Genomic DNA, 26,772 nt, shown 5'->3' with positions numbered 1-26,772 from the left:
GAAAATATCTTTATCTTTATCTAGATGATTTTGAACATATTATCTTTTATCTTTATCTAGATAAATTTTGCATTATCTATTCCCAACACTGGTTATAAGTTATGTAAGTAAAATCCTCAACCCGGTCGGCACAAATCACAGGGGTACCAAGAGTGCTTAGCACCCAAAGTTATATAGTTCGCACTCTGAATCCCGTGATGATAGTACACATCGTATAATATTCCCTCTGTTTCCTCTAATATTTGTTTGTTGCTTAAGTCCTCCTAATACTTTTGGACGAGTTGCATCATGCTCCTGCCTCTCCTCCCCGTATGTATTGTGCTAAAACACCACCATTAAACTCAAATTATTTGCGCCTTATAACATTTTTGTATGTGTACTTCCCAGGATGCCATGCTGAACTCGGCATCGCCAGTGCTCCGAGTAGCCCGAGCCGGTGGTGTTTACCAAGGACCGTTACCGGGCGATGACTGGTCTGTTTTCAGCGCTAACCACACGACGTATGAACCGGTGGCATGGGGCAGCAACAATTCTTTCGGCACACCGGACGAGTACATCCCTTTAGCCACTGTCATGCAGGACCATGGCATGTACGATGGCATATCCAGGATGCTGTTCGGCTCCGGACTCAAGTTCTGGCTGCACCGATTGTTGTTCCTCGACTCGCTATCGTACCTCAGCAAAGGATTACTGAGCATATCACTCGAACGGCAGGTACTCGTGGACATCGACGACATATTCGTCGGCGAAACCGGTATCCGCATGTGGAAAGAAGACGTTCACGTAAGATCTATTTTCCGTCTTTTTTCTTTATTTTTTTTTTCGTATCAAATCTAATCAAACCGCTTACTGTTATATTATACCGTCTAATGTCACCGTAAGTTGTAATAACGAACAAACGTTTAACGGCATGTAATTTATGTATAAAAAAATGCATAATATTTTTAATGTTAATTTTATAACCACTTGTTTTACCCTAGGACCTCGTTAAAACTCAAGAACGGATACAAAAGTTGGTGCCGGGATTCAAATTCAATTTAGGCTTCTCTGGAAAATACTTCCATCGGGGTACATGGGAGGAAAACGAAGGAGACGACACGATATTAGGTAAGCTTGTTATTCTTATTATGATTCCGATCAGTTTCGATAACATTTTTAAGACCAATCTTAAAATTATATGTTCAAATACAGAACACGTGGATAAGTTTAACTGGTTTTGTCATATGTGGAATCATATGCAACCACATCTGTATAACAACGAAACTCATCTAGAGTACGAAATGACGTTGAACAAGGCGTTCGCCGAGGTAAGTTTTTGCTAGAAAACTGAATCGCTAGGACATGTTTGAAAAATATTTGAAAACGCGTATTTATAATATCTAGGCTCATGGAATACCAACCAACTCCAGTTACTCGGTGGCGCCCCACCATTCCGGTGTGTACCCGGTACACGAGCTATTGTACACCGTATGGAAAAAAGTGTGGAACATCAAAGTAACTTCGACGGAGGAGTACCCGCACCTGAGGCCTGCCAGACTGAGAAGAGGGTTCGTTCATCGGGGCATCAAGGTAAAACTTATATTATATACGTATAGTGGGAAAAGAACGAAAATATCTACAGTCGTCGTTGCTTTTTGCGTTCGTGTAGGTATTGCCGAGACAGACCTGCGGTTTATTCACACACACCATCTACGTTGACCGTTATCCCGGTGGTCGGAAAAAGTTGGACGAATCCATAATGGGCGGAGAACTGTTCCAGACGATCGTGTACAACCCTGTAAGTGTCGTGCGGGTATCCCTTGCAGTTGTATAAATAACTCCCTAGTTATACTACACCGAAGTGCGGTAACTCGCGCGTCTCCAAGCAAAACTCCTACGACTTCGTTTTCTAGTTTCGATATGACGTTTCGATTCCGAAAAATAATAGTTTTTTCAACTATGATTTGAATGGTTACGAAATCGATTTCTGTACCTTGTCTATCATTACGGATCGTAGGCGTGATTTTATCGCATTTATTATTTCGTAAAAAAATTTACTCGCTGTTTTTTCCTTTAGTTTTTCCGTAATCGTGTAGACCAGTTAGTAGATAGTCATTTCGGAGGTCCGCGGCAGCCTTAACACATAACATACGTGACATGAGTGCTTTATTATAATCAAGTTGGATTATTATTATTTTTATTTTTTTTCATATATTTTTTATTGTATAATTTATTATATAATATCTTTATACGATGTTCAAAAACTTGTGTCTTAAGTATAACACCAACTAATTGAAAAATTAAATGTAATAAAAATAATTATTTAAATTTTGGTTTTAATAACATGAGATGTTTTGTAAAAAAAAAAATATATATATTCGAAAAAAAATTGGTAAGGGGGTCCACAATGTCTAAAAATGTTTCAACAAGGGTCCGTGATCTACAAAGGATTATGAACCACTGGTGTAGACGAAACAATATTACGCCATCGACGGACAGGGGTGAATATAAGAGAACACATTATTTATGTACACTTCGTGTCGGAAAAAAATTTATTTCTGTGGAAAAAAAAAATAAGAAAAGGAAAACGTTTCACGAAACAACGTATTGTTTTTATGTTATTAAAATAACAGGCTCTAAGAAACAACAACCGTCTACTTGCATTACGGTTTTTATAGTTGTATGCTCTACGGCAGTGGTGGCCAAACTACGGCCCGCGGGCCAACTCCGGCCCGCCATCATTTAATATCTGGCCCGCGAGTGTCTTCTATATTACAGCACTTATTTGTATAACTGTAATATTTTGCATTTACGTAAAAAAAAATTTAGAATGCATTTTTTTATGGCCCGCGATAAAAAAAAAGTTGTTTTTTATGGCCTGAGGAAAAAAAAAGTTTTGCCACCACTGCTCTACGGGAAAGTCTGATATTCTTGCCCACACCACGCCGTTCACAAGATTATATAATAGTTTCAGTAAGCTACCGCGGTCGCGTTATGCACACGATGGCGGGTGTGACAAGTGTGCCTATATAGAGTGTATTATTACTGCAAGGGTAATCTACTCAAAGGTTTTTAAAGAAAAAGCTCGTAAGGTGCCATGAATAGATAATCGCTTTTCACTCTCGCTCGTATATTTATCCCTATCCTTTTGCTTTTACCATATATTTTAATCTGTTTACGGTAAATTTGTTTTTACCGTTTCGCCATGTGCCGACAACAGTACCTAATAATAATAACAACAATAATATAATAATCTCGTCTCCTAGATTAACGTGTTCATGAGTCACATGTCCAATTACGGCAGTGACCGGTTAGCGTTGTACACCTTCGAGTCGGTCTTCCAGTTTATCAGATGCTGGACAAACTTAAAACTAGTGTCCTCGGGACCTTTGCAGTTGGCGGAAAAATACTTCAAGTTGTATCCCGAGGAAATCGATCCTATGTGGGGTGTAAGTATAGCCACAAAATACTAATGTATTTAGACATTTATGTCAAACATTTTATCTGGTCTAGATTAATTTACCAATTATGTTAACAGTTCTGTTACTGTTCTATAAAATACACGTGTCCTGTAAATTGTCCAAATTTACCGCAGATGGTTTCTTGAAACTAAATGTTCTAATTGTAAAATATATAAAAAAAATAAAATAAAAGTTTTTCTTCTTCACCTTTCTCCCAACTGTTTGGGATTGGCCATCCATGTCTAAAAAAACTAAAATAATAACAAAATAAAAATATATTATTTATAGAATAAAATAAATAAATAAGGGTTACGATTTTATTAACTTTGTCAATATATACCTGATGATGAACTTTTAATTTTAAACTGGTCGTACTTTACAAATATAATAATTTTTCAGGATGAGCATTTATTTATTTATTTATTAATTTTATTTAATTATTAATATTTTATATGTATGTATAAAATACAATTGCAAATTTTTAATAAATTATATTAAATTAGTATTTCTTAGATAAAATTAAAAACACTATCTAAAAAATTATTAAAATATAAAATATTTGTATTTTAAGTATATATTTTAAAATTTTAGAATCCCTGTTTGGACCAAAGACATCTTAAGATTTGGTCGTACAAAAAATCTTGTCAACGTCTTCCCAAGTTTCTGGTTATTGGACCTCAGAAGACTGGTACAACCGCATTGTACACGTTCCTATCAATGCACCCAAATATATCAGCAAATGCTCCAAGTAAAGAAACATTTGAAGAAATCCAATTTTTTAACGGTCGTAACTATTACAAAGGGTTGGATTGGTTAGTATAACAGTAAGAAGTTAATGAAAAAAATTTGCATATACTAATGCACTTATGTTTTGTTTCAGGTACATGGATTTTTTCCCTTCCAACGATTCTGTTGACAATAAGATTGTATTTGAAAAGTCTGCCACTTACTTTGATGCAGACATTGTGCCCAAGCGAGTGCAAGCATTATTACCAAATGTTAAACTTGTGAGTTCACATTCATTACCTCGTGTACCATTTTGTGTCTTACCAATTTCAATATGCATTTTTAATTTATTTAATTTATGTACACAGGTGACCATATTAATCTCACCTGCTAAAAGAGCTTATAGCTGGTATCAACATGCCAAAGCCCACGGTGATCCAACTACGCTCAAGTATTCATTTTATCAAGTTATCACAGCCAATGAATCTGTTGCGCCCAAACCACTAAGAGATCTTCGTAATCGGTTAATATTGATTGAAATAACTTTCTAGGGTCCAAGATTATAATTGATTACAATGACTTTATTATTATTATTACTATTGGTACTCCATTTTTTTTTTCTTATTGGAAGGAGTGCTTTTGCATAAATCTACCAATCCAATGAAAACTACTTACAATTTTAAGAACTTTCTTTAATTTTAAATCAAGGAGTATGATTTTTATGTTTGTATTAAATTAATTTTACCATTTAATTAATTAATTTACAACTATTTGGTTATAAGTTCTATAAAAAAACATGTGAGCTATATTTTATTTTGTAGATTTCCAAATTATTTTAAAATTGAACTAAACAATTATAACTTATGATTAGGATAGAGGACTTGTAGCTCTAAAAAAACACTAAATATTTTAGCACTATTGCTCTTAAAAACCCTATAATATGCACTAAAAATATGCTATTACATTTTTTTAAGCAACTTATTTAAAAATATATAAATAATTTAAATGTAATGTAACATTAAATCATTTTTACACATTTTTGATGCTAAAATACTTACAGAATAGAACATTACAGTCAGTTGAAAACACATTGACACCTAATTCCGATATATAACTCTTTAACCAATTATTAAAAGACTATTTTATCTTTCAGCATTTTAATTTTAGCACACAGAAACAAAAAGTTGATACGAATTACAAATATACTATATTAACCGTATTATGTAATTAAAATTTAAAATTATTCTTAATTGAACAATGTTTTGGTCATATATTAGATGAAATATAAACTTCAGTGGAAAAGTATTGTTAAAATTATAAATTATTTGAAATATGCATTAAAAAGTATAAAATGGAATTAAATATGCCCTTAAAATACAAACTTAAAATATACTTTTATATGCAAAATTAAATTTCAAGTCTAGCTTTGTGAAAGCATGAAACCTACTAGTTTTGTACTCTGCTATTTTTGTGATTGTGCAAAACTAATATACAAATGTTACAAGTTATCTGCCCTAGTTATAATCAATTTCAAAACTAAATTTTATTTTATCAAATCAAATGAATCATTTAAGGTTACTAATATTATAGTTTTAATTGTTCATTTTCAATTAAGTAATTACTAAGTAGAATCTATATAAAACATAACCACTGTTATTTATAAATGATATGATCCATGATATAATCAATTGATTAGAACCTAAAATAACAAATCAATCATAAACTGTGATCAATAGATAATTGGATTTAAAAATGTATTTTCATAATTTGATTTATATGAAGTTAAAATAAGTGTTAAACAGCATACACTGTTACCAAGGCCGGATTAAGCACCTATTAGGCCCCGGGGTTGAAATTTTATATGGGTCCTTTTGACAAAACATGCTTTACAAAAATTCTCACTACGCTTGCAGAACAATACATTTTTTTAACTATTTCACAAATTGTCAATTGCATTATATAATTATAAAATGAATAGGTATATACAATTTATGTCTATAAAACTACTAATTTTAGTATGAAATAAAATGTGTATCGGCTTAAAATTGTGTGGGGCCCTTTCACTTGGGTACTCAAGAGGGCCCCTGGGCTACCGCCCTGGATAAACCCCCCTTAATCCGGCCTTGACTGTTATACACATTGTTACTATACACTGTGTTTAGTCATACACTATTGCACTATACTAATACTATTGTTCTTACAATAACTTGAGCTTCGGTATTAATTGTATAAGTACTTTTTTTTTTTTATATAATAATTACATGAATTTAAAAATGATAAAATTGAATTATTAATTTTAGATGCTTAAACCCAGGAAAATATGCTCTTCACATAGAACATTGGCTGGATTATTTTAATCATAACAATTTGCATATTATTGATGGTGACCAACTCAAATCAAATCCTGTAGACGTACTTGATCAGTTTCAAAAATTTTTGAAAATCACACCGATGTTTGATTATTCTTCTCACATAAGGTACATTATTTTTCTATTACTATTTAATATTTTACTTTACTACATAATTTTAATCTTGTTATAGATATGATGTGAAAAAAGGATTCTTCTGTAAAGTATTAGAAGGAGGTGGAAACAAGTGTCTAGGAAAAGGCAAAGGTCGACAATATGCCACTATGGACGCAGAGTCGTATAAATACCTCCGAGAATATTATATGCCATATAACACTGCTTTAGTTAAACTTTTACGCAAGTTAGAGCACACAACTATCCCTCAGTGGCTCAAAGATGATTTAAGCTATTCGTCCACCTGACATTTGCTTCGTAAGTTTCCAGTTCCATCTGGTTCATAAGTTCAAAATATAAAAATTAAATGTAAATTAGTACTTATACTACAGTTTAAGAAAATGTGTTTTAACTGTATGTGGAAAGTATATAATAACTCAACATGAGTAAACAGTCGGTGTAGGAATTTGATGTATGATATAAAATATCACTATTATTATTAATTTATTTTGGATAGTTTTTTTTTCCGGCTTTACAATCTATTGAGGATCTTTACCACCAAAAATACTTCCTTCCATTTCTCTCTATCATACGCTATAACTTGCCAATCCGCCACCCCGTGGTCTGCCGCATTCCATATCTCTTTTATGCTGTCTATCCATCTTCATGGGTTTCCCTTTGGTCTTCTCACCACTAACGTCTAAGTCATTACTTCTTTTATTAGGCATCCGTCTGTTTGCCACACATGTCTGGCCCATTGCCCATTTTTGAATAGGTATAGAAAAATAAAATAAAAATATATAAATTAAAAAATTTTCTAAACCTTCTGTTGTACTAAATCTTTAGAATTATTCTACAACTGTTCCATTTTTCAAACATGATTGGAATACCTTTATAGCTCTCATTCACATTGCCTCAGTTATTGTATTGAATTTATAAAAATTGAAAAATAATAATGAAAAATTATTATATTTTTCTTTAATTATTAAAAATTTCAATAACACTTGTGTCATGTTTTTAATGAATTATTTCATAAATACTTTTATGTGTACACTTCTCATTAGTTAAACTATCATATCTAAAGTGAAACACAGTAAAAACAACAAAAATCTAGCGCTAGATTTTCTACTGAAAGTAAAGTTCACTGTACCACTTTATGTGTAAAATCATTTTGCTCTGATAACTTCATTAAAAATTATATTTTCTTCGGCTAGAAACCAATTGACTGTATTTTTTTTGTTACCATTCATTCGAAATAATTAACAATTACTATATCAATATATAAATAATATCATTAATATTTCAATAAAATGTTGAACCATACACAAAACACACAAAAAAAAAGTGTAGCATATCTATTTTATTATTTTTTATACTGCTCACCATTATTATGTTAATTATGCTAATGTAATATTATTTAATGTTTTTAGGTGGTAGAAAGAAGAAATACCAGCGTTTGTTGGCTGGTGTATATTCTACCACGAGAAAATGAAATCCTGAATTTCTCATATTATATATAATAACAATATTGTAATATTTTTAAAAAAAACTATGAAAATCGATGCCATATTAGGTTATTTTAAACTATGAAATTAGGTTTTTTTTTTAATTTTAAATTTTGTTGATTTTATTATAGCTGTTTTTGTAAATAGACCATGTTAATAATTATTAATAATAAGAATTGTTTTTTTTCTTTTTTTTTTTTTTTTGATGTAACAAATATTATTTTATTCATGTATATTGTATGCACATAATATATACATATGTATATTATTATTATTATTATTATTATACCTAAATATTATACAGATAATAATGTAGACCGTCCATGTGTTAATTAATTTTTTTTTTCAAGCACCCAGTGCTTTACGTGTCAATTTTCTTATTTTGGCTCTGCCTGAAAATATAAAAGACCACTTTTTTGTACTAACCCGTTTTATTATTTTATAATATTAATACTGAATTATTTTAGCAATTTATTATTGATTAATCAATGATGTTGAAACCATATCTCAAATAGCCAAGAAACATTTCTTGACTACATGTACACCAAGCTGGTGTCTATAACAGCGGTTCTCAACCACTGGTCAGCAATTAAAAAGAAACTGGTCTGTGTTATACTGAAAAGTTTAGTTATAAATTAGAAAATATAGATTTCACACTTGGAAATATTTATCAGTAAGTATCTATTATTAGATTTTGACATAATTAATTACAAACTAGTAGTACGACGGTACAGGATTGTTTTGCTCCAGGCCCCAATCTGGGAAAATTTAAAGGGAGCTTCTCAGATTAGACGTTATCCATTAGAGATTTTTTTTAAATGACGACCATTGTAAACGGACTATTTTAAGGGATTCAGTATAGGCAATATTAGTAATTCGTGCATGCGAGCCGTATAAGTCACTGCCACGGCGCAAGAAAGATATATTTAAAACCAAATTATGGCCGTGAAATAGCAGTACAACTGATACAAATTAAGGTAATTTAGGTATTTTTAGTGGTTTGATTTAAAAAATTTTAAATTTTTTGAAATTTTAAACAAGTTTGCTTTGGTATCAGTCGGAACACTTTTTCAATGTTAATACGAAAATAAATAATTTACATTTCATAAATTTGTCAATTTTTAATATTGAATAATATATATATTATTGTTGATGTTCAGTTTAGTATATGCATAGAACATAACAGAAACGACACTCTACTTATTTCCTTTATTCTGGCAAAATATTTTTCGTTGATCTTGAAAGAAGCTGACAGTATTATCACCGATAAGTAAACAATGGAATTATGAAAAATGTGCTTGAATATTGAACTGAAAGACGAAAAAACATTATACAGCACGTTATTAGGATTTAAGACAATTTCTTCAAACATCAACTATATAAAATCTTTTAAACACATTGTTAAACATTTTTTATAAAATATATATTACTCTGTAATGAAGTATGGAATAATGACGTGTAAACAGGTAATATTATAATATTTACGTAAAACAAAAAATAACTATCGATCTAATTTTTTTTATATTATACAATTAATCAATTATAAATACAATACATCAATAACAATAATTACAATACATCAATTTTTCTATATTATGCATATTAAACAATATTATATAATGATTATTAACTAAAATTATCAACAAAATTTAAGTAACTAAGAAATATTACAAGTTGGAAAGTATTTTAATTTTTCTATTTTTATTTTTATTTCTACTTTGAAGGCATACATTTTTATTTGTTCTTGTTAGTGTAGTATATATACGGAATCTAATAAAAAGGTTTAATAGATAATCTTTTGGAAATTGTGGACAAGGATGTTCAAAATACACATTACTAATCATACATTATTTAATTTGTTGTCCAAAATTGGGTAAAATTGATAAATTGTCAAAATTTGCTTATATAGATTTAATCAAGATCAAAAATAAATTGGTAAAAAGTTGAATCTAGCATTATTAAAGATGAAAGTATAGAAGCGGGATCACGTTCATATGCTTTGAAGTAGCTAAAAAAATTTTCACGTGACAATGTTGTAGTGGCATGTGCAAAATTCATACAGACATCATAGGTATGCTTTTGAATACATTTACTCATTAAATACCCACAGACATATGTGAATGCATTTAATTCAGGTAACCCGAGGGATCGATAATGTTTTGGATCTATAGAAAGTGGACAAGTATTTGCTACATGTACTTTTTCTGGAAAAATTATTTTCAAATCGTTGGATTGTGTTTCTTGAAGACCCGTTAAAACGTTATCTAAATCATCTAAACAATTAGCTCCTTCAGAATATTTAAAATAATTAATGTAGAAGAGTTTTTAAAAAATACGTTTAAATTCATAGGCGTGCTCAGGGGTATGCAGGGTATACAACTGTATACCCTAAACATAGAGCCTTCTTTCTAAAATTACAAAAAATTATGATATATTTGGTCTTACGTATATTATGTAATTTTTTATTACATTATGATTTTTATTATATTTTTATATGCAGTCCCAGACAGTTTAATTTATTTTTGAAACACAAATCATATGCTATAATAACGATTTAATGTGTTAATGAAATTAAGAAGTACAATAATTCAAGCGAGATTAAATAGCTATCAACTACAGAACAAGAAATGGCTATAAATTAAAATCCCGAAAACATTATTGGTGATATTAAGAACTCAATTGTACGCAGAATCGTTTTATGATTAATTTTGATTATTTATCAAATTTATTTTGTTTTTAATTTAAGTATATAATTACGTTTTTATTTATTTACCCTATTTAAACGTATTTTTCAAACCATTTCAAATGTTATGAATTTAATTTTTTTTTTTTCGTAATTTATTTTAAATTTTAATTATGAAGACAGTTATAACGATTAAGAAATGGGTATTCAGTCACTTTTTTCAGGAAAAAAAATTAAAATTTTAAATTAAATAGTTATTAAGACCAGAATTTCGAAGCTTAAATTAACTTTCAGTTTATGGTGGGGAGTAGGCAGTGGCAGCCTTTTGCATACCCTGAAAAAGAGGTCTGCGCACGCATATGATTAAATTGTATACAAGTTGGATTAATACAGTTATCATTTTGTGTTCTAACTGTACCAAACAAGTTTTCTAAGCAGTCCTGGTTTCAGTGTTTCCGATGATATGGTAATTACCACATACGGTGGTAATTTCATCCAATTTTGGTACATGGTGTGGTATTGTATAAAATGTGGTATTTTTGCGGTATTTATGAAAATACAAAAAAATGTGGTAATATATACTATATATAGAGAATTAAATTGAAATGTATTGTAATACAAGTTATAAGTTTTTTTTATTTTTTATTATACCTATTATTATTAATTGTAATTGTATAATAATAATAATCCATAATGTATAATAATCCATAGACCTTATACCTAGTACAAGGTCTATGCATGCATATAGCCGGGTTCATACTACACCGTGCCGTGTCGTGTCTTATAAAATAATTATCTCTGATTGGTTGAACCATATTGTTACATCAAGGTAACCGTATAATAAATCACAAGTTACCTCACTAACCATAAGATACCGTGAAGTTGATTTTATCTAACTTTTGAACGTGGTTACCGATTTTAATAGTAATAATATAATATTCTATGATAACAGTATTCATAATAACAAAAGGCTCGGAAGATGTTGCATTTGCATGATTTTATTGGGATATTTATTAAATTTATTGCTAAGTAACCTTGAAATTATTTTCTTGACACTATGAAAAACCTAATGGAAACATTTTGAAAGAAAATTTTAAATTTCAAACTATTTTTATGTTATTTTATCTTATATATTTATACCTAGAGATTATGTTTAGCTTAGTAAAATATACTAACAACATTTTTACTATTATGTACGAGTATATTTAATAAAATATCTTTATTTATAAACATTTTTGTGTTAAAAAAAAATTAACTGCATATTTTTGAAGCATATTTGTACTTTTTTAAGCGCATAAGTGCATGTATATTTAGTACTTGTTAAGTGCATTAAGTTCCGAGTCCTAATAATAATATAATACATACTGTCTACTATATAATTTATTATTAATTCAGTTAAAAATAATAAATAAAATCAGTTATCATTTATTGAAACTTATGAAAATATTTTATATCTAATAAAAAACTGCAAAAATATGTAACCAAAATTTGATAACATCACCATAAGATATATATTGGTATCACACATATTTAAAGCACACGATCTGGTAAAATACACGTCACGGTGTAGTGTGAACCCAGTTTATGGCTTTCGGCTTCATAATCATAATGCGTCAGACATAATCAGTTAGCAATCTAGTTATTGTATATATCTGTGGTTACAATGATTACAATGCGATCGTGGTAAATTATAATTGATAACACGAAATTACGAAATTCAATACTCACAGAAATTACAAATAATACAATTGTGAAATGTTAATAGTTAATACCAATTAGTTAATAGCAATCAAGTAAATTATAGCTGCTGTTACCTATTTTGTTTATAAATATCTATAAAAATTATATAATAACAATGGATAAATGGCTTAAAAAAGTTGTGCCTGACACTCAATCTACTCAATTAATTATAAAAGAAAAAGAAAACATTGATGAACCGGAACCTTTGTTGAGTTTGATTACTGCTGATTCAAGTTTAGTTATTGAACAAGATCTAGAAGCTTCTCAATCATCAACAACAGACAAAAAAAAAAACAACTGTTAGAAAATTTATAGAAAAATGGTTAACTATGACAAAGTACAAAAATTGGCTTACTACCAAAATGAACATAAAACAAAAAGTAGTAGCTTATTGTAGGGTTTGCAGTTCTTTTTTGAGTCCTCACCAGTGGCGCAAATAGGAAAAATGTTTAGGGGGGGCTCAAGCCCCAACACATTTTTTTTTTAAATTATAATTTATAGGTACATAGTTTTAAGAATGGTATCTGTATTTATTGAATTTTAAAATATGTATTATCATACATAGTACATTTATGTAAATATATATATAATAATAGGTATATAACATTAAATATCATCAAATAGATATTTAATGTAATTGTATCCGTCTCTCGGTTTTTTCAAAAATATTTAATATGTCTTCATCATTGATAGGAATGTCTTTTTCTATATTCATAATACTTAAATTGCTGAACCTATCTTGATTCATACAAGTACGCAACCATGTTTTTATACGCCGCATAGTAGAAAATGATCTCTCACAGGTCGCTGTACTTACGGAAGAGTAACAGCTACTTGAAACATCTTACAAAAATTTGGAAATACTTTACCATCATATAATATCAAATGTTGTTTTATTTCCTCTAAACTAGAGTTTTCACCCAGAATGTTTTTTAAAACAGACATTTCAGACATCAGTGACTGATTACAAATTCCAAATAAATCCTAAACAAATATTAAACATTAGTTAAATGCTTGAAAAATAATAATGTATTTTACATGTACCTTGTAATGATCAATTAAAAATGAAGAACTTTCAAATTTCAATTTTAGTAAATTATCTACTGATGAGGCTACTTGAAGGCTTTCTTCAGAAAATCTTGTTTTTAAAATATTTATCATTGTATCTAATATACTATAATAAGCTTTTTTTTCCCAATATTTTTTTTTTTGTTTCTACAATATCTGCAGTATGATCATCACTAGCACTAGTTGTTGACAAACAAACAAAATCTTTGAGTTGAGATGGCTCTTTTCGTAATCTTTTCTTTGATACAGCTATAACCAAATAAATAAATAATTATAAATTACAAATTCAGTATTTTTATATTTTTTCTTACATTGCAAAGGAATTTCAAGAGAAATGTCATGTTTAGTGCTAAATTCAAGCACTTCATTCCAAAGTGTATTATAATGTTGTTCAGAATCACGATGTTCTTGTAAAGTTGTAATTACTCCAGTTATTAAAGATTTAGAATTACCCAGGGTTGCTGATTTTGATTGTAGATGATTTGATAGTATATGAATAATTTGTAAGACTTCCTTTAATATGAATAAATATATTACAAAATCAACAGACTTAATTGTTGAAATAATACCTAAAACAAAACAATTTAAATTCAATATTTTTCACTGAATAATAAAATAAAATATAGTTGCCATTAAATTATATGAATCTACATAAATCATACCAATTGCTTCAGCGACATCTTTATTTTTTTGAGCATCAATTTCCTCTTTTAAAGACTGAATTAATACACCATAATTTTGTATGACTGAGCTGCAACTTTTAAAACAACAGGCCCATCTTGTTTTACTTAACTGAACTAATGATTTTTTTTAACCCAAGTAGATTTTGAATTTCATTGAATTTTTTATTTTTTGAAGGATATGAGAAATGTACGTATATCGCTTCTAGTCCATTAAATAATTTTCTAAGATACTAATTAAACAAAATACGATTTTAATTATTATAAATTATTAATTGGTACTAAGTAATAAAATATTATTCAAAGAAATAATAAATAATTAGATTACCTTCAAATATTTGCATGTGTCCACAATCACTAAATTTAATTTGTGTGTCATACAATGAATGTATATAGCATATGGATAAATTTGCTTAAGTTTAGTTTGGACACCTCCTTTCTGACCAGACATTACATTTGCTCCGTCAAAAGACTGGCCAACAATTGGAATATCAGATAAATTACAAAAACGTAAAAAGTCGATAATAGATGAATATAATGCATCAGCATTTTGACTATATGATACATCAACAAATCCTAAAAAACGTTCTTTCACCTCTAAATTGTTTGTATAACGGATACAGATGGACATTTGCTCTTCTTTATGAGATCTGTATTCAAACACATTGCTATTTATTATTTTGAACTGTTACAAAATAACTAAGCATCATTCTTAAAAATATTTATTTTTACTTACCTGAATTCATCACATGAAATGGAAAACATGCCACACTTTTTAACTTCAGAAACAATATTATCTCTCACATATGAAGTACAAATATTTATTAAATCATTTTGAATGGCCCAGCTAGTATGGTTAGTTGAGTTGAAAATATATTTTTTCTCAAACTCAATATGATGTTTTGAAAACAACATGCACAGCTCTTTAAAATTACCTTAAATAAGAAATTAAAATATTATACTTAATTTTTAAAGGAACACAAATCATTAAAATCACAAAGAATATTATTTATTTATCCTTACCTTTATTTAAAGCATCTTCATTTTCACGATGACCCCTAAATGGAAGTCCCTGCCGCCCAAGAAATATAACAATGTCAATTAAACATTTAATATACTGCCGATTTTTGTCAATGTGCTCCTTGTTGGCTGTTGATAATTTGGAGATGATACTACCTTGTTTTAAAGAATTTTTATATTCTAACCATCTTGACATACAATTAATGTGATTAATTGTTGAAGCGTGCAAACTTAGTTTTGATTTTTTGGTCTTTGAATCTCTTGATCCACAAAGCTATAGACGATAAAATAAAATATTGTGTTAAATATATAGAAATTATTATAATAAAATTATGCCTATAATTTTACATAGTAGGTAATTAAGTTTTCATTTTATTTTAGATTCTGGACAAAGTGAAGAATGTATTGATTTTACTATGATGAGTTTTTTTTTTTTTTTTTGTGCCTGTGTACACTATAACTATTCAAAATAATTCTTCAATTTTGAACCCCATGATGTGTTTTCGGTAGCAAATCTGATATCGGAAGTACCTTGAAGAGGTGAAAAGTGAAAATTCCCAAAAACATTCAAATGCGACGAGAAAAACAAAAAAAAAGTTATTTTTTATGTTTTAAATACATAGGTACTTCAACTTTAGACTAATTAGAATCTTAATAAGAATAGTTGTGAAACTTACTTTTTTCCAGTTCTTAAATCCTATTACAGTAAATGTATTTTCCGTTTGATGAGCAGTTCCAAAAATACGGCATGGAAAACAAAACACGCTATCTTTTCTAACACTATATTCAAGCCAATTAAACTCACTAAAGTAAGAAGGTGTAAATCCTCGATTTTGATTTCCAAATTTTGTCTTAGGATACTCCTTTTTAAACATTTTTGAAAATCTTATTTATAATATTAATATACATTTCAATTAAAAATCTACTTACCTTTAATATTGGCTGACGCGGTCCTGAATTTAAATTACCCAAATCAAGTTATTTGGGTATTAGATATTATCAATATCATTTAACTCATTTTCTTCTGCAATTATACTTTCAGTATTTACTGCAGACGAAGGCGTAGGCGTATGTTCCGGCACATTTAGTTGATCATCATTAGAGCTTTTTTTTTTATTAAAAATACTAAACATTTTATTTTTTTAACGAATTTAAATTTATATACGATTATAACTAATATAAGTAATAACATTCGTTTGAAACAACAATTATATAAAATATTACAAGATATTATGAGGTACGATACGTTACGTGCCTTTGTGAAATACTGAAAAGTGAAATGGTTAGATTGAAATGTGAAATGGTTAATTTAACTTTCTGTGTGCCGACTGTGCCGGTAATCACTAATAAGTATGAACATGATACACGAACAAACCAGTATAATATTCGTTTGGAGCTATTTAAAAATGTTTTTGGTTTTCCCAATCATATTAATAACGTGCCTAGCTATCCTCATCCTCTTTTTACGTACGTTAGACGCATGGGTAATTTTATTTAAATCTTCTTTCTAAAAATCGTGAGCCGGTTTAACATCATTAAATTATCTACTTATACCAGAAAGGTGGTCACCGACCGATCGATTTTCAGAGTGCTGTAGATCGTTTGTGATAAAAATACATGATATATTGTTTTTATAACAGAATTTGATTAGTCAAAAAGAAGTGTTACTCAAAAAATATTATAATTAATTAAACAAGAACCTAAAAACATGAATAACTTAGATCAAATGCATGATTTTTAAATTAATGAAAATAACTTCAAATATAGATCATCTACATTACATGTGTGGTTCAAGTTTTTAGAATGCGTACTACATATTTCATATGAATTAGTATCAACCACTACAAATAAAAGCACCACTGTGGAGCAAAAAATTGGTATTGCAGAAAAAAAAATGTTAGCACTATTTAGGTTTTGGTATGAATTAGGTATGAAGGTAGATAAATTTGTTCAAGGAAGGAGCACATCTAATACTGGAAATGTTGTTTATAGGTTATTTAAAAATGCGGGAAAGATGTCTGAGATAACCGGAGTTGATGTAAATTTATAAAATAGCATTTTAACGGCTATGTCTAGTAGTTTAGAAATAAACTAGAAATGATTTGACAAGTACACAATAGAAACTACTGAATTATTCGTACAATTTTATATTTGGTATCGTATGCTTCCAAGCATTCACAAAATACTAATGCATGGCTTATTATTAATACAGTATGCCCTTGTTACAATTGGTCAGTTATCGGAGGTTAAACGCACGAAACAAGGACTATATTTGATATAGAGAATATCATTCGAAACAAAATGTACGCGTCAATACTAATATACGAGTATACCTTTTAAATTATCTCTTAGTCATATCTGATCTTAAATATAAACAACATTAAGAACTATGTCTAAAAAAACTGCATTGCCACCAGACCTTATCTTTTTATTGAACATTGAAAAAACAGTTAATGGATCTGGTTCCGAATCCGATTGTAGTGGTATCAAAAATGAATATTTTAGTGATTCTGATTGATTTTTTTTTTAATCTATTTATTATATATTTACCTATATTTAATATATTAATATTGTTAATTTTTTGATTATATACATTTTGGCCAGCAAGAACTCGTATTCCTTCCACTGTGTGATACCAATGTAAACTTACATATCGGATTTTTTTTACCATAATAAAATGTAATAATAATATACATTTTTATATAAATACAGTAATGCAATAGTGTAAATGAATAGGTGCCGATCACCACGAGATTAGAACTTTGAACGTAGTTCACTTGTTGGAGAATGTTGATGACCCTTATTTGGAAAGTAATAAATAAGATAATGAAATTAAAATGTTTGAATTTGAATTAAACCGTTTAATCATTTAAAGAAGAAATAGAGTTATTTAAATTGTGTAAATGTATAATTAAAAATAGAAACTCTGTAGCAAGTGTCAATGGTGTATTTCAGGGTATCACCAATGGAGGAAGTGAGTTGCTCATAAGCAATCCTCCCCTAAAAGTTTTTTAAAAATGATTTTATGTGCACAGTTATAAGTTTTTATAAATTTAATAAGCAATAAGTTTTGTTGATGTAATTAGTATTATAAGCCGATAAAAAATAATTTATTTTGATTTTTAATTGAAAACATTGTTGTGCACGTTTTTGATCACAGGTCGACTGATTTATTAGAATATTAGAAAAGTGAAAATACATTTTGTTTTGTAAATAAAACATTGTACTTGTCCAATAGGCTATCGAACGATTGAGAACGCTATACCTTTTTGGTCGAACAATTGAGAACGAATTTCTGTGTAACGTTGTCATACTTTGCTATATCATTTATTTAGCTTTTGAAAAAATTCAGTATACATACAATAAATATTCTTGAAAAAAGTCATAAATTAATAATTATAATCGTATACAAATAAGCGCCTAATAATATGTAATATATAATATGAATAAAAAATTGTAAAAAATGTAGAACTTATAAAATTATGAAATATATTGACGAATAGTTTGTGCAACGACTGCAAAGCCTAACCGTCATTCTCTCGTATCTGGTATCTAAGTTACTATTAACATCCAGCTAATCCGATAAATATCAACAGATTATTATGCTCATATTATCAATCGATTACATTTGGTAACGTTAGAAAAAAAAATGAGCATTCTCAATCGTGTTAACAAAAATAACGTTCTCTATCATATTTTACCGGTCCTATCATATGCCCGCATAAATTATTATTATTCAATAAAATAATAAAAAAATAAAACAGAAATTAGTAATGGTTAATACTCGTAAATTCATATATTTATATAAAACGGTTGCATCCAAAGACCGCACATATTTGATTTTAACCCCAAAAAGGTTGGTAGAAAAAAACCGCACACTTTATGGATTGCCAGGTAAGTATATCGTACAGCCAAATACCACACACTTATAGTAATGGATAAAAACCTCACTAAATAATGTATAAATAATAATGTATTTTGTGTAGACGAATGTTGTATATATAATTTTAAAGTTAATTTTTACATTCAAAAGCTTATCTTATCGCACGTTGATGTGCTCGAAAAATAACCAGTACATTTGTTGACCGAAACGCATGATATAACGTAAAGTTTAAATATATAGGTATATATACATATTATAAAAAAAAAGTGTTTTTTATAAATGGATTTTAAAACTATTGATAGTAATACAGGTTGTGAGACGGGATGGTCTTAAAAGCCCAATAAACCCTAAGAAAAGAAGAAGATAGTAATAAAAAGGGCAATTTTTATTTTTTTTTATATTTTAATTTTTTGAAAAAACGTCGGCAAAAAATTTTAGCCACAAATATATTTTATATATATATTTAAATTTTATATTTTAAAATTTTCAATGCCTAGCCTATGTACATTGTACCTCAATAAATTGTTTTTAAACAAATATGTAGTATAAATAACAAATAATAAATTATATATCATTATAAAATGAGCGGTTTTTGGTTACAAGAGTTTAAAAAAGTGTGCCGTTTTTTCCTCCGTTTTTTTTTGTCTAGCTTATTTTTTTAAATGCCCATGTCAAAACTGGAACTAAATTTGAATTTAGCTGCTATTTAAACATATAAGTTGATATAAATTACATTTTGAAATTCATGTATAAATTCCCTCCTTAGTCTCCCTTCCTGTGGGTCAAATTCAAAGCCTGTGCTAAATTTGGACTTAGGATACTCGAAGCATGTAGTTTTCACATATTAAACTATATTTTTAACTAAAAATTAAAAGGTGTTCATTTTTTCCGCCTAAAATTGAATTTCAGACCATTGTATGTCAACGGTGATAGAAAAAAATGAGACTTCAATTACTTTATGCCCGAATCCAGTAGCAAATATTTGGTTTCAAAACAACGGAAAAACTTACTAATTCGTCGACCACTGCGAATGACGTACGCGTTAGCGTCATTACGGTCGAATTGCACTTATTTTAGTCGAATGTCAATTGGGTTATAAAAAGGTAATGGTCAAACTGTACTCGGGCTCAAAAAAGGTATTTCAACATATCATGCATTTGAAAGGACATTCGTAAACTTAAGATTCATAACGTTATTATTTTTTTTTACAAAAATGGGTTTTTTTTTACTAAAAACGTGTTTAGTAAAAACAGAACATTTTTGGGTAAAACTCTTGCACACGAAAAATGTTTGGCTATGTTCAACAATAATTTAACATCCATTTTTGTGCACGTATGCGTAAATGTTCATAGTGGAAACGCCTTTGTTTTTAACTCTTTTTTTTGAACGAGTGCAGTTCGACCATAATCTTTTTTCAACCCAAGTGCAATTCGACCATTTTTTTTTCTAAATATAATTGCAATTTTAAATTTTAATTATATCGTTTACCTTTATAAATATATTCGTTAATGTACAATGAAATGTTTATTTTATTTATTAACTAGTACAATCATTATACTTGAATTTTGAAATGGTGAGGGCGTGACCTCTTACAATAAAAAATAATATAAAATAATAATAATAAGAAAAAGGACATAGACTTTAAGAGGTTGAGAACCAGTGCAGTAGATAGTATTGTTGTACGTCAGCCTGTACTACGCAAGTTTTCGATATCTGTATCCATGAGTTATATGAACAACATTAAAAAAAAAAAAAAATAATTTGTATGAATCGTCATTTCGGCAGCGCCGAACAAACCTCGATTTCATTTCACGTTACAAATACAAGATCGAAGATCGATATTTAATTATTTTTAAATTAATACAATTATAACTATGAAAATATTATAACTTTTCCAACAAATATGATGATCTAAATTCGTACGATGACACATAACAATTGCCGAAACGAATAATCAATCGTAATAAATTAAATCTTTAATACGTCGATTGATATAGTAAACAGAACATGTTAAAATGAGATGTGCAGCTTATGGTTAAATACCGTATTCTTTCGCAATAAGGATACCGACCCTAAAAATGAAACGATATGAAATTTAAGTCAAATCATTTGCCCGAAACAATTCGCGAACTGTTGTTGAAACCTGTGTTACTGATACCGAATAATTTTATGTACTAGATAAAAATAAAACGGTAGGTAGTGTATGATTTACATGTATTAAATTTTAAACGAATAGCTGTTATAATTATTTTGACGTTGGTGCGTGTTTTAACCAAACCAAAATGTTAACAGATTTTCCAAAATTTTCGATGCAGTGTTAATATATAATACTATACAAAAGTGTATAGCGCACCTACAATAACCGGTTCTATCTAATTTTAATAGGCCCGGTGACGACAGTTAAATAATATGGAAAATATTTTTTAAAATTATTAAATGGCCTTGAGTTCGTAAAATATTACTATAATCATAAAAATATTGTCATTTTTCCTAATGCATCTTGACCGTGAGGTTACTAATTAAACGAACGGAATGTAACATTCTACATAAGCGATATCAATGGAGTTATGGTCTTCGAAAGTTTTTACATATAAAAACGTTTTAACGACAATTTTACGGGTAGAAAAGTAAGTTATTGGGAATTTTATATTTTTATAAGTATATTTTTTTCGACTCATGATTGATGTTAATCATATGATCATCATTAATTATTGCACACGCACTTGTGTATAGATTTTAATTATATTTTCAATAAACAAAAAGAAAAAGAACCCGTAATCGATTTTGTTTTTCAATAAAATAAAACTCGTAAAAATTCTTTGAAAAAAGTAAAAGATCAAGCTTTTTCTTTACCAACCTGCCACCCGTTATTTGAAATTTGGATCAAAAAATCTCGGAAATATGAAATAATTGCTGCTACAACGGTCTAAACGGTGTCATTGAAATTTCACGTTCAATGCAATTCCGATAATAAATATTATTAACAATAGTTGAGAAACTTAAGTCCATTCAATCCTTTGAAAAATAATTTTTTATCTTTAATAAATAGCCGATACGTCTCCTCCCCCAAGCGAATTGGATATTTAGTACGGTGATGTGTACATTTGACGTAGTTAAGAAATGATTCACAGGTCCTGGTCAATGATGCAATTCCGTGCGCAAGCAGTGGGGCATTGGGGTTTTCTACCCCCTCCTCACAATTAAGGATTCTTTTACATACTTTTTTATCAAATGCATGACTATTCCTCGTTCTATAAAAGTTAAAAATAATTTGAACATTAATTAATAATTAATAATTAATGAATACATAGTTGTTTTTGTTTTAACAGTACCAATTCTTTCGATTGAACCCTTTTTTTTATGAAATGTTTGTGCTTTTCCACCTACTATCGGATATCGTTGTAAATACAGTCATCGATACAACGCATTTTCACTAACAAGTAAATTGCTCAAGTTGTTCAGACAACTGTTGATATTTATTGATTTTTCGATTCTGATAATCCTGGATATTCCAACGTTAATTTTTTAAGAGACTTCACACCTAACGTATCACATATCTTTTTGAACTGCCTCCTACACACAGATTTGCACTAATGTGAACCTTGCGAGTCAAATTTTTGTCCGCACCAGCTTATATTTTCGGGGCAATAATTCCAACGGCAAGGTCGATAAGAATATAAAATAAAACAGCCTAAAAGATGAACACCCGTGTAATAATTTCAACGGACTTCAAATGAAGCAGAGAAATAACTACACAGTGGTTCATGAATACCAACGACGTCGTTTTAAACGCACTGCCGCGTACAATAATATATGTACACATATATTGTACGTATATATAGAGGTAGGCACGACGTAAAAGAAGATCCTTATCTCCCCACCATCTACCCTTGTACCCAGAAAACCCGTCTCTCGTGAAGTCACTTCGTTCACTATCCAGTATAGTTCTGTACACTCTTATTGTTCGTTGTAGTCCACCAGATGCGTTCGCGCCTTTCTCGTCCAACGCTGTGGTCATCAGATATTATTTTTTCGATACTTGCCGGTAACCATTTTATTTTTATTTTTTTATTGTAATCATCATCGAGTAATTGTTTTTTTTTTTTTTTTTTAATCATTATTCTAGTTGATTATATTTGTTTTATTCGTAGGTAATTAAGTTCCTTATTTCTAAAACATCGAAAGTAACATTGCCGAAGTCTCGAGTGAACAAAATACCATCGAGGTAAGAATTCGTAAAATTAAATTAAGTACTAAAGTAAATATTTGAAAATAAAAGGGATAGTATTGCCGAAGTTCGTGGTTACAAATTTAAATCATAATTATATATTTTTTAAATGATAATCAGTTTATATATTATCGTTATATAGTTATCGCTTTTATTACTTATTGTGCCTTTGAGATACAGTTTTCAATTTTCATGTAAAAATACTCGTAACAAAGAAGTTCTTATAGAGTGATAGAGTGAAACCTTCGAAAAGTGGACGATTTTAAATTTAATCGAACACGTTTATGTGCAATATTGTTGTTATGACCTCTAAGTAATCAGCATTGATACTATACAGGCTAGTCTCAATTTTATAATTTACTTTTTGAAAAGAAAATCTTAAAATTATTTCTCCATAAGATCGATGAAGGTAAAATTGTAAAATCTTATTCTTGTTTGTTACTGTTAAAAAACGGAAAACGTATTTGAAAATATCAATATATTGTACATTACAGTACACGTATAATTAACTTATATAGCACATAACACCCCGAAAATGCGCGCACAGTGAAACCTCTAAATACCGGACACACTCACTTACTCAAATTTTGTTCGCTTTAAATTGATATTCATTATTTAGAAGAATAAATAATATGCATTTTGTACCTATGTCTATTCAAAACTATGTTTAACATTTATAACATTTATAACATTTTAACATTTATTTAATGTTTGTATTATTTCCGTATCTCAGAATCAGACAAACTTAAGTCTAAAAATAAAGATTTTCATCTTATTACTTTATTTTGCATGTAATATTTACTTAATATGAATTCATAATAACGGAATTTTGTTAAAAATAATAATTTAATTTTGGTTATTACTCATTAATTCAAAATGTAAGCTTTAAAGGCTGGCAAAATTTTACTTTTTTTCAGTTTTTTTGCTTTCATAAAAACTTAGCGTGATGTGACTTACGTTGGTCTGGTTATTAAGTACAGATTTCTATATTTTAATATTTTCGAAATTATTTATGCGTATGTATGCACATACATATATCATTGAACAATTTATATAAATATAAAATAATAATTTTATTTTTTTAATTAGTTTTATTTATCGATTATTATACATGTAGAATAAAAAACAAAACATGAATATATTAACCATTCATTTCATTTTAATAATATTCGATTGCCGGGATGTCGTCAATAAAAAAAAAAAACCTAATATGCATTTTATATTCGTTTTTTATAATTTGTTATTTTCTCGACGAAAAAAAAACGTATCAAAACAGAACCGTTTTAATTTTCCATAACTGTCAAGTGTCCATATATTACATAGAAATTCTACTGCAGTACGCGTATTTCGAAGAAATAATTTATTTTTTTATCGTTGTTTAATCTCGATACGTACGTATGCGTACGGTCACTATTTTAAACGTTCCACGCGTTTAAAAGCAGAAAGCACCTACGTTCGAACCGATGACATAACTATTTATAGTGTGTTCCATGTTAGCGTTGCCCGTACACTCGGCGATCGGTACAGTAACGATTTACGTCACACAACTATACGCACACCCTGTGGTCCATCGCAGTGCCGCGGGACCGGGTTTTGGTCCGGGGTGGGGTTGGGGAGGGGTCAGAGTGGGTTCGGGGTGATGCACTAACATGATTTTTTTTTCTTTCCCCGGTCATATAGAAATTCCATTTCAATATTAGAAACCTGTTTCTAAAATCGCCGCCCGTACACGTTAAATGCATTATCTTATAAGCCTTGTTAATAAATCGAAAACGAACTCTTCTGGTGCAGACGGTGCGTCTTGATTCACCCTTGTTCCCAGAGCGCGTTTAAAAAAAAAAAAGAAGATGGATGCACAAGACGTCTCGTGCTGTGCACCGCGACTTTCGTAAATAACATACAGGTACCACATAGCATAATGAATAATATCATCATTATAATATTCGAGTGGTCCACTAGGTATTGAATCTACACCGGGGCAGGCCGAGCGTGTAGCAGGAATAAAGTGGTTTTTATTTTTCTCTTAACCCGCGGTTCGGTGCATATTTTATTTAAGCCGTTTTTCGTGTCCGAAAAATCTGATAAGCGTACACGTGTATGGTAATGGTACTGTCGCACACAAAGTACACGTAGAAAACTGGTTTTTATTGAGAAAAAAAATAAACGAATACAAAAAGTGACGTACGACCGTCGTAGTATATACAATACCAAATCATCTAATCGATAAATAAGACAACAATAAATAAACAGTACCCGCGATGGCAGACGACGACGAGTGCAATGCGAATGTATACTGCGTCCGGATCGAAATGAACAGGTACGCAATAGGTGCGTGTTGAGGCGAGTGCGCGACGTGAACAGTATCCACGGTGGCGTAGGGTGGTTGTCGGCGCGGCATTTTCGGCTGCGGCGCGTTACAACATTTTCGACCGACGGCCGGTGCAATTTTTTTTTCCTTACCGAACGAAATCGCTTCGATTAGTGTCATATAAATCATTTCGATCGGTTCCTTAAATACTTACAAGTTGGTTCTCGTGTACTTTTCGTTCAGCAACGTCGTCGGGGGGCGGAAGTGATGATATCGTAAAAGGTACAACATCGTTGAATATTGTGGCGTTTTTTTTTCTATCCACTTACAAACAAATGTACAAACCACCGTCGTTCAATAATCGCGTGGAGGCAATGGAGGTGGTCGGCCGGTCACCTTATACTTGACGGTCAGCCAACGTTTACTCATCCACTGAACGATTCCGCGACGTCCTTGACGATCTGCAGCCGCCAAGGGCATTTTCACTGCGAAAAACGAACGAAGAAATCGTTTAAAAATTGTAATCATTTATGATCATAATAGTTCGTGTATTATAATACATTGTTAATTTATCAATTGTAAACTTGTTGCGCACGCAGATATTTCGCGCAGGATGGATGTAACTGTAATATAGAACCATCCGAGTATTTATTCTTACAACAACGCGGGGTAGCGATATTTCAGGTGAACGGAAAAAGTGCATATGTCGATCAAAGGTTTCCCTTTTTGGTCGTACGCATATATTTCGTGTGTAATTCCTTATTTCCGATACATGTGATTAGTGGTGCACACAGTAGATATTTGAAAACAATTGCGTTTAATACGTTTTTCGAAAACGAATACTATGTTGACAATAATATTTTGTACATTTTAATTGTTACCTGCGCGTTCATCAAGTGGTTTTAAGGCGAACGTATAATAAATATCTTAGCTCTGTAGTGTAAAAAATTTTAAGATGACGATTGGCAAGACGAACAATGACGAAGTCACACGAATTACCAGAACAATATACAATATACAATACGTCTA

General features: G+C 29.7%; 2 protein-coding genes and 2 pseudogenes across 3 annotated transcripts in view; 1 reads left to right on the top strand and 3 right to left on the bottom strand.

The window, feature by feature from the left end:
- LOC112690525 (bifunctional heparan sulfate N-deacetylase/N-sulfotransferase) overlaps window positions 1–8,214 on the top strand; it is a 62,977-nt gene extending 54,763 nt beyond the window's left edge. The window contains exons 4-15 of one of the 2 annotated variants that reach the window (XM_025564558.1): window positions 388–783; window positions 981–1,107; window positions 1,192–1,307; window positions 1,384–1,569; window positions 1,649–1,777; window positions 3,246–3,428; window positions 4,032–4,252; window positions 4,321–4,447; window positions 4,535–4,689; window positions 6,467–6,643; window positions 6,708–6,946; window positions 8,059–8,214. In XM_025564558.1, coding sequence (XP_025420343.1) covers window positions 388–783; window positions 981–1,107; window positions 1,192–1,307; window positions 1,384–1,569; window positions 1,649–1,777; window positions 3,246–3,428; window positions 4,032–4,252; window positions 4,321–4,447; window positions 4,535–4,689; window positions 6,467–6,643; window positions 6,708–6,936 — 2,046 coding nt within the window. In that variant the 3' untranslated portion in view covers window positions 6,937–6,946; window positions 8,059–8,214. Of the gene's footprint in view, window positions 1–387; window positions 784–980; window positions 1,108–1,191; window positions 1,308–1,383; window positions 1,570–1,648; window positions 1,778–3,245; window positions 3,429–4,031; window positions 4,253–4,320; window positions 4,448–4,534; window positions 4,690–6,466; window positions 6,644–6,707; window positions 6,947–8,058 lie in introns of those variants that run through there. The other variant, XM_025564557.1, reaches the window with a different exon arrangement.
- A 4,970-nt stretch (window positions 8,215–13,184) lies between these two features.
- LOC112690559 lies at window positions 13,185–13,722 on the bottom strand (annotated as a pseudogene).
- On the bottom strand, window positions 13,721–15,035 carry LOC112690558 (annotated as a pseudogene).
- Window position 15,036: 1 nt separating this feature from the next.
- Window positions 15,037–16,199, bottom strand: LOC112690543 (zinc finger MYM-type protein 1-like). The gene is made up of 3 exons (XM_025564576.1): window positions 16,002–16,199; window positions 15,328–15,598; window positions 15,037–15,239 (listed from the first exon to the last, which is right to left on the bottom strand). Exons 1-3 carry the CDS (start codon window positions 16,197–16,199, stop codon window positions 15,037–15,039), a joined length of 672 nt encoding a protein of 223 aa, XP_025420361.1.
- Between the last annotated feature and the right edge of the window lie 10,573 nt (window positions 16,200–26,772).

This window comes from Sipha flava, unplaced genomic scaffold (genome assembly GCF_003268045.1).
Source record: "Sipha flava isolate LNK unplaced genomic scaffold, YSA_version1 50_pilon_pilon, whole genome shotgun sequence".
Classification (NCBI taxonomy): Eukaryota; Metazoa; Arthropoda; class Insecta; order Hemiptera; family Aphididae; genus Sipha; species Sipha flava.
This window is presented reverse-complemented; position numbering and strand designations above follow the sequence as displayed.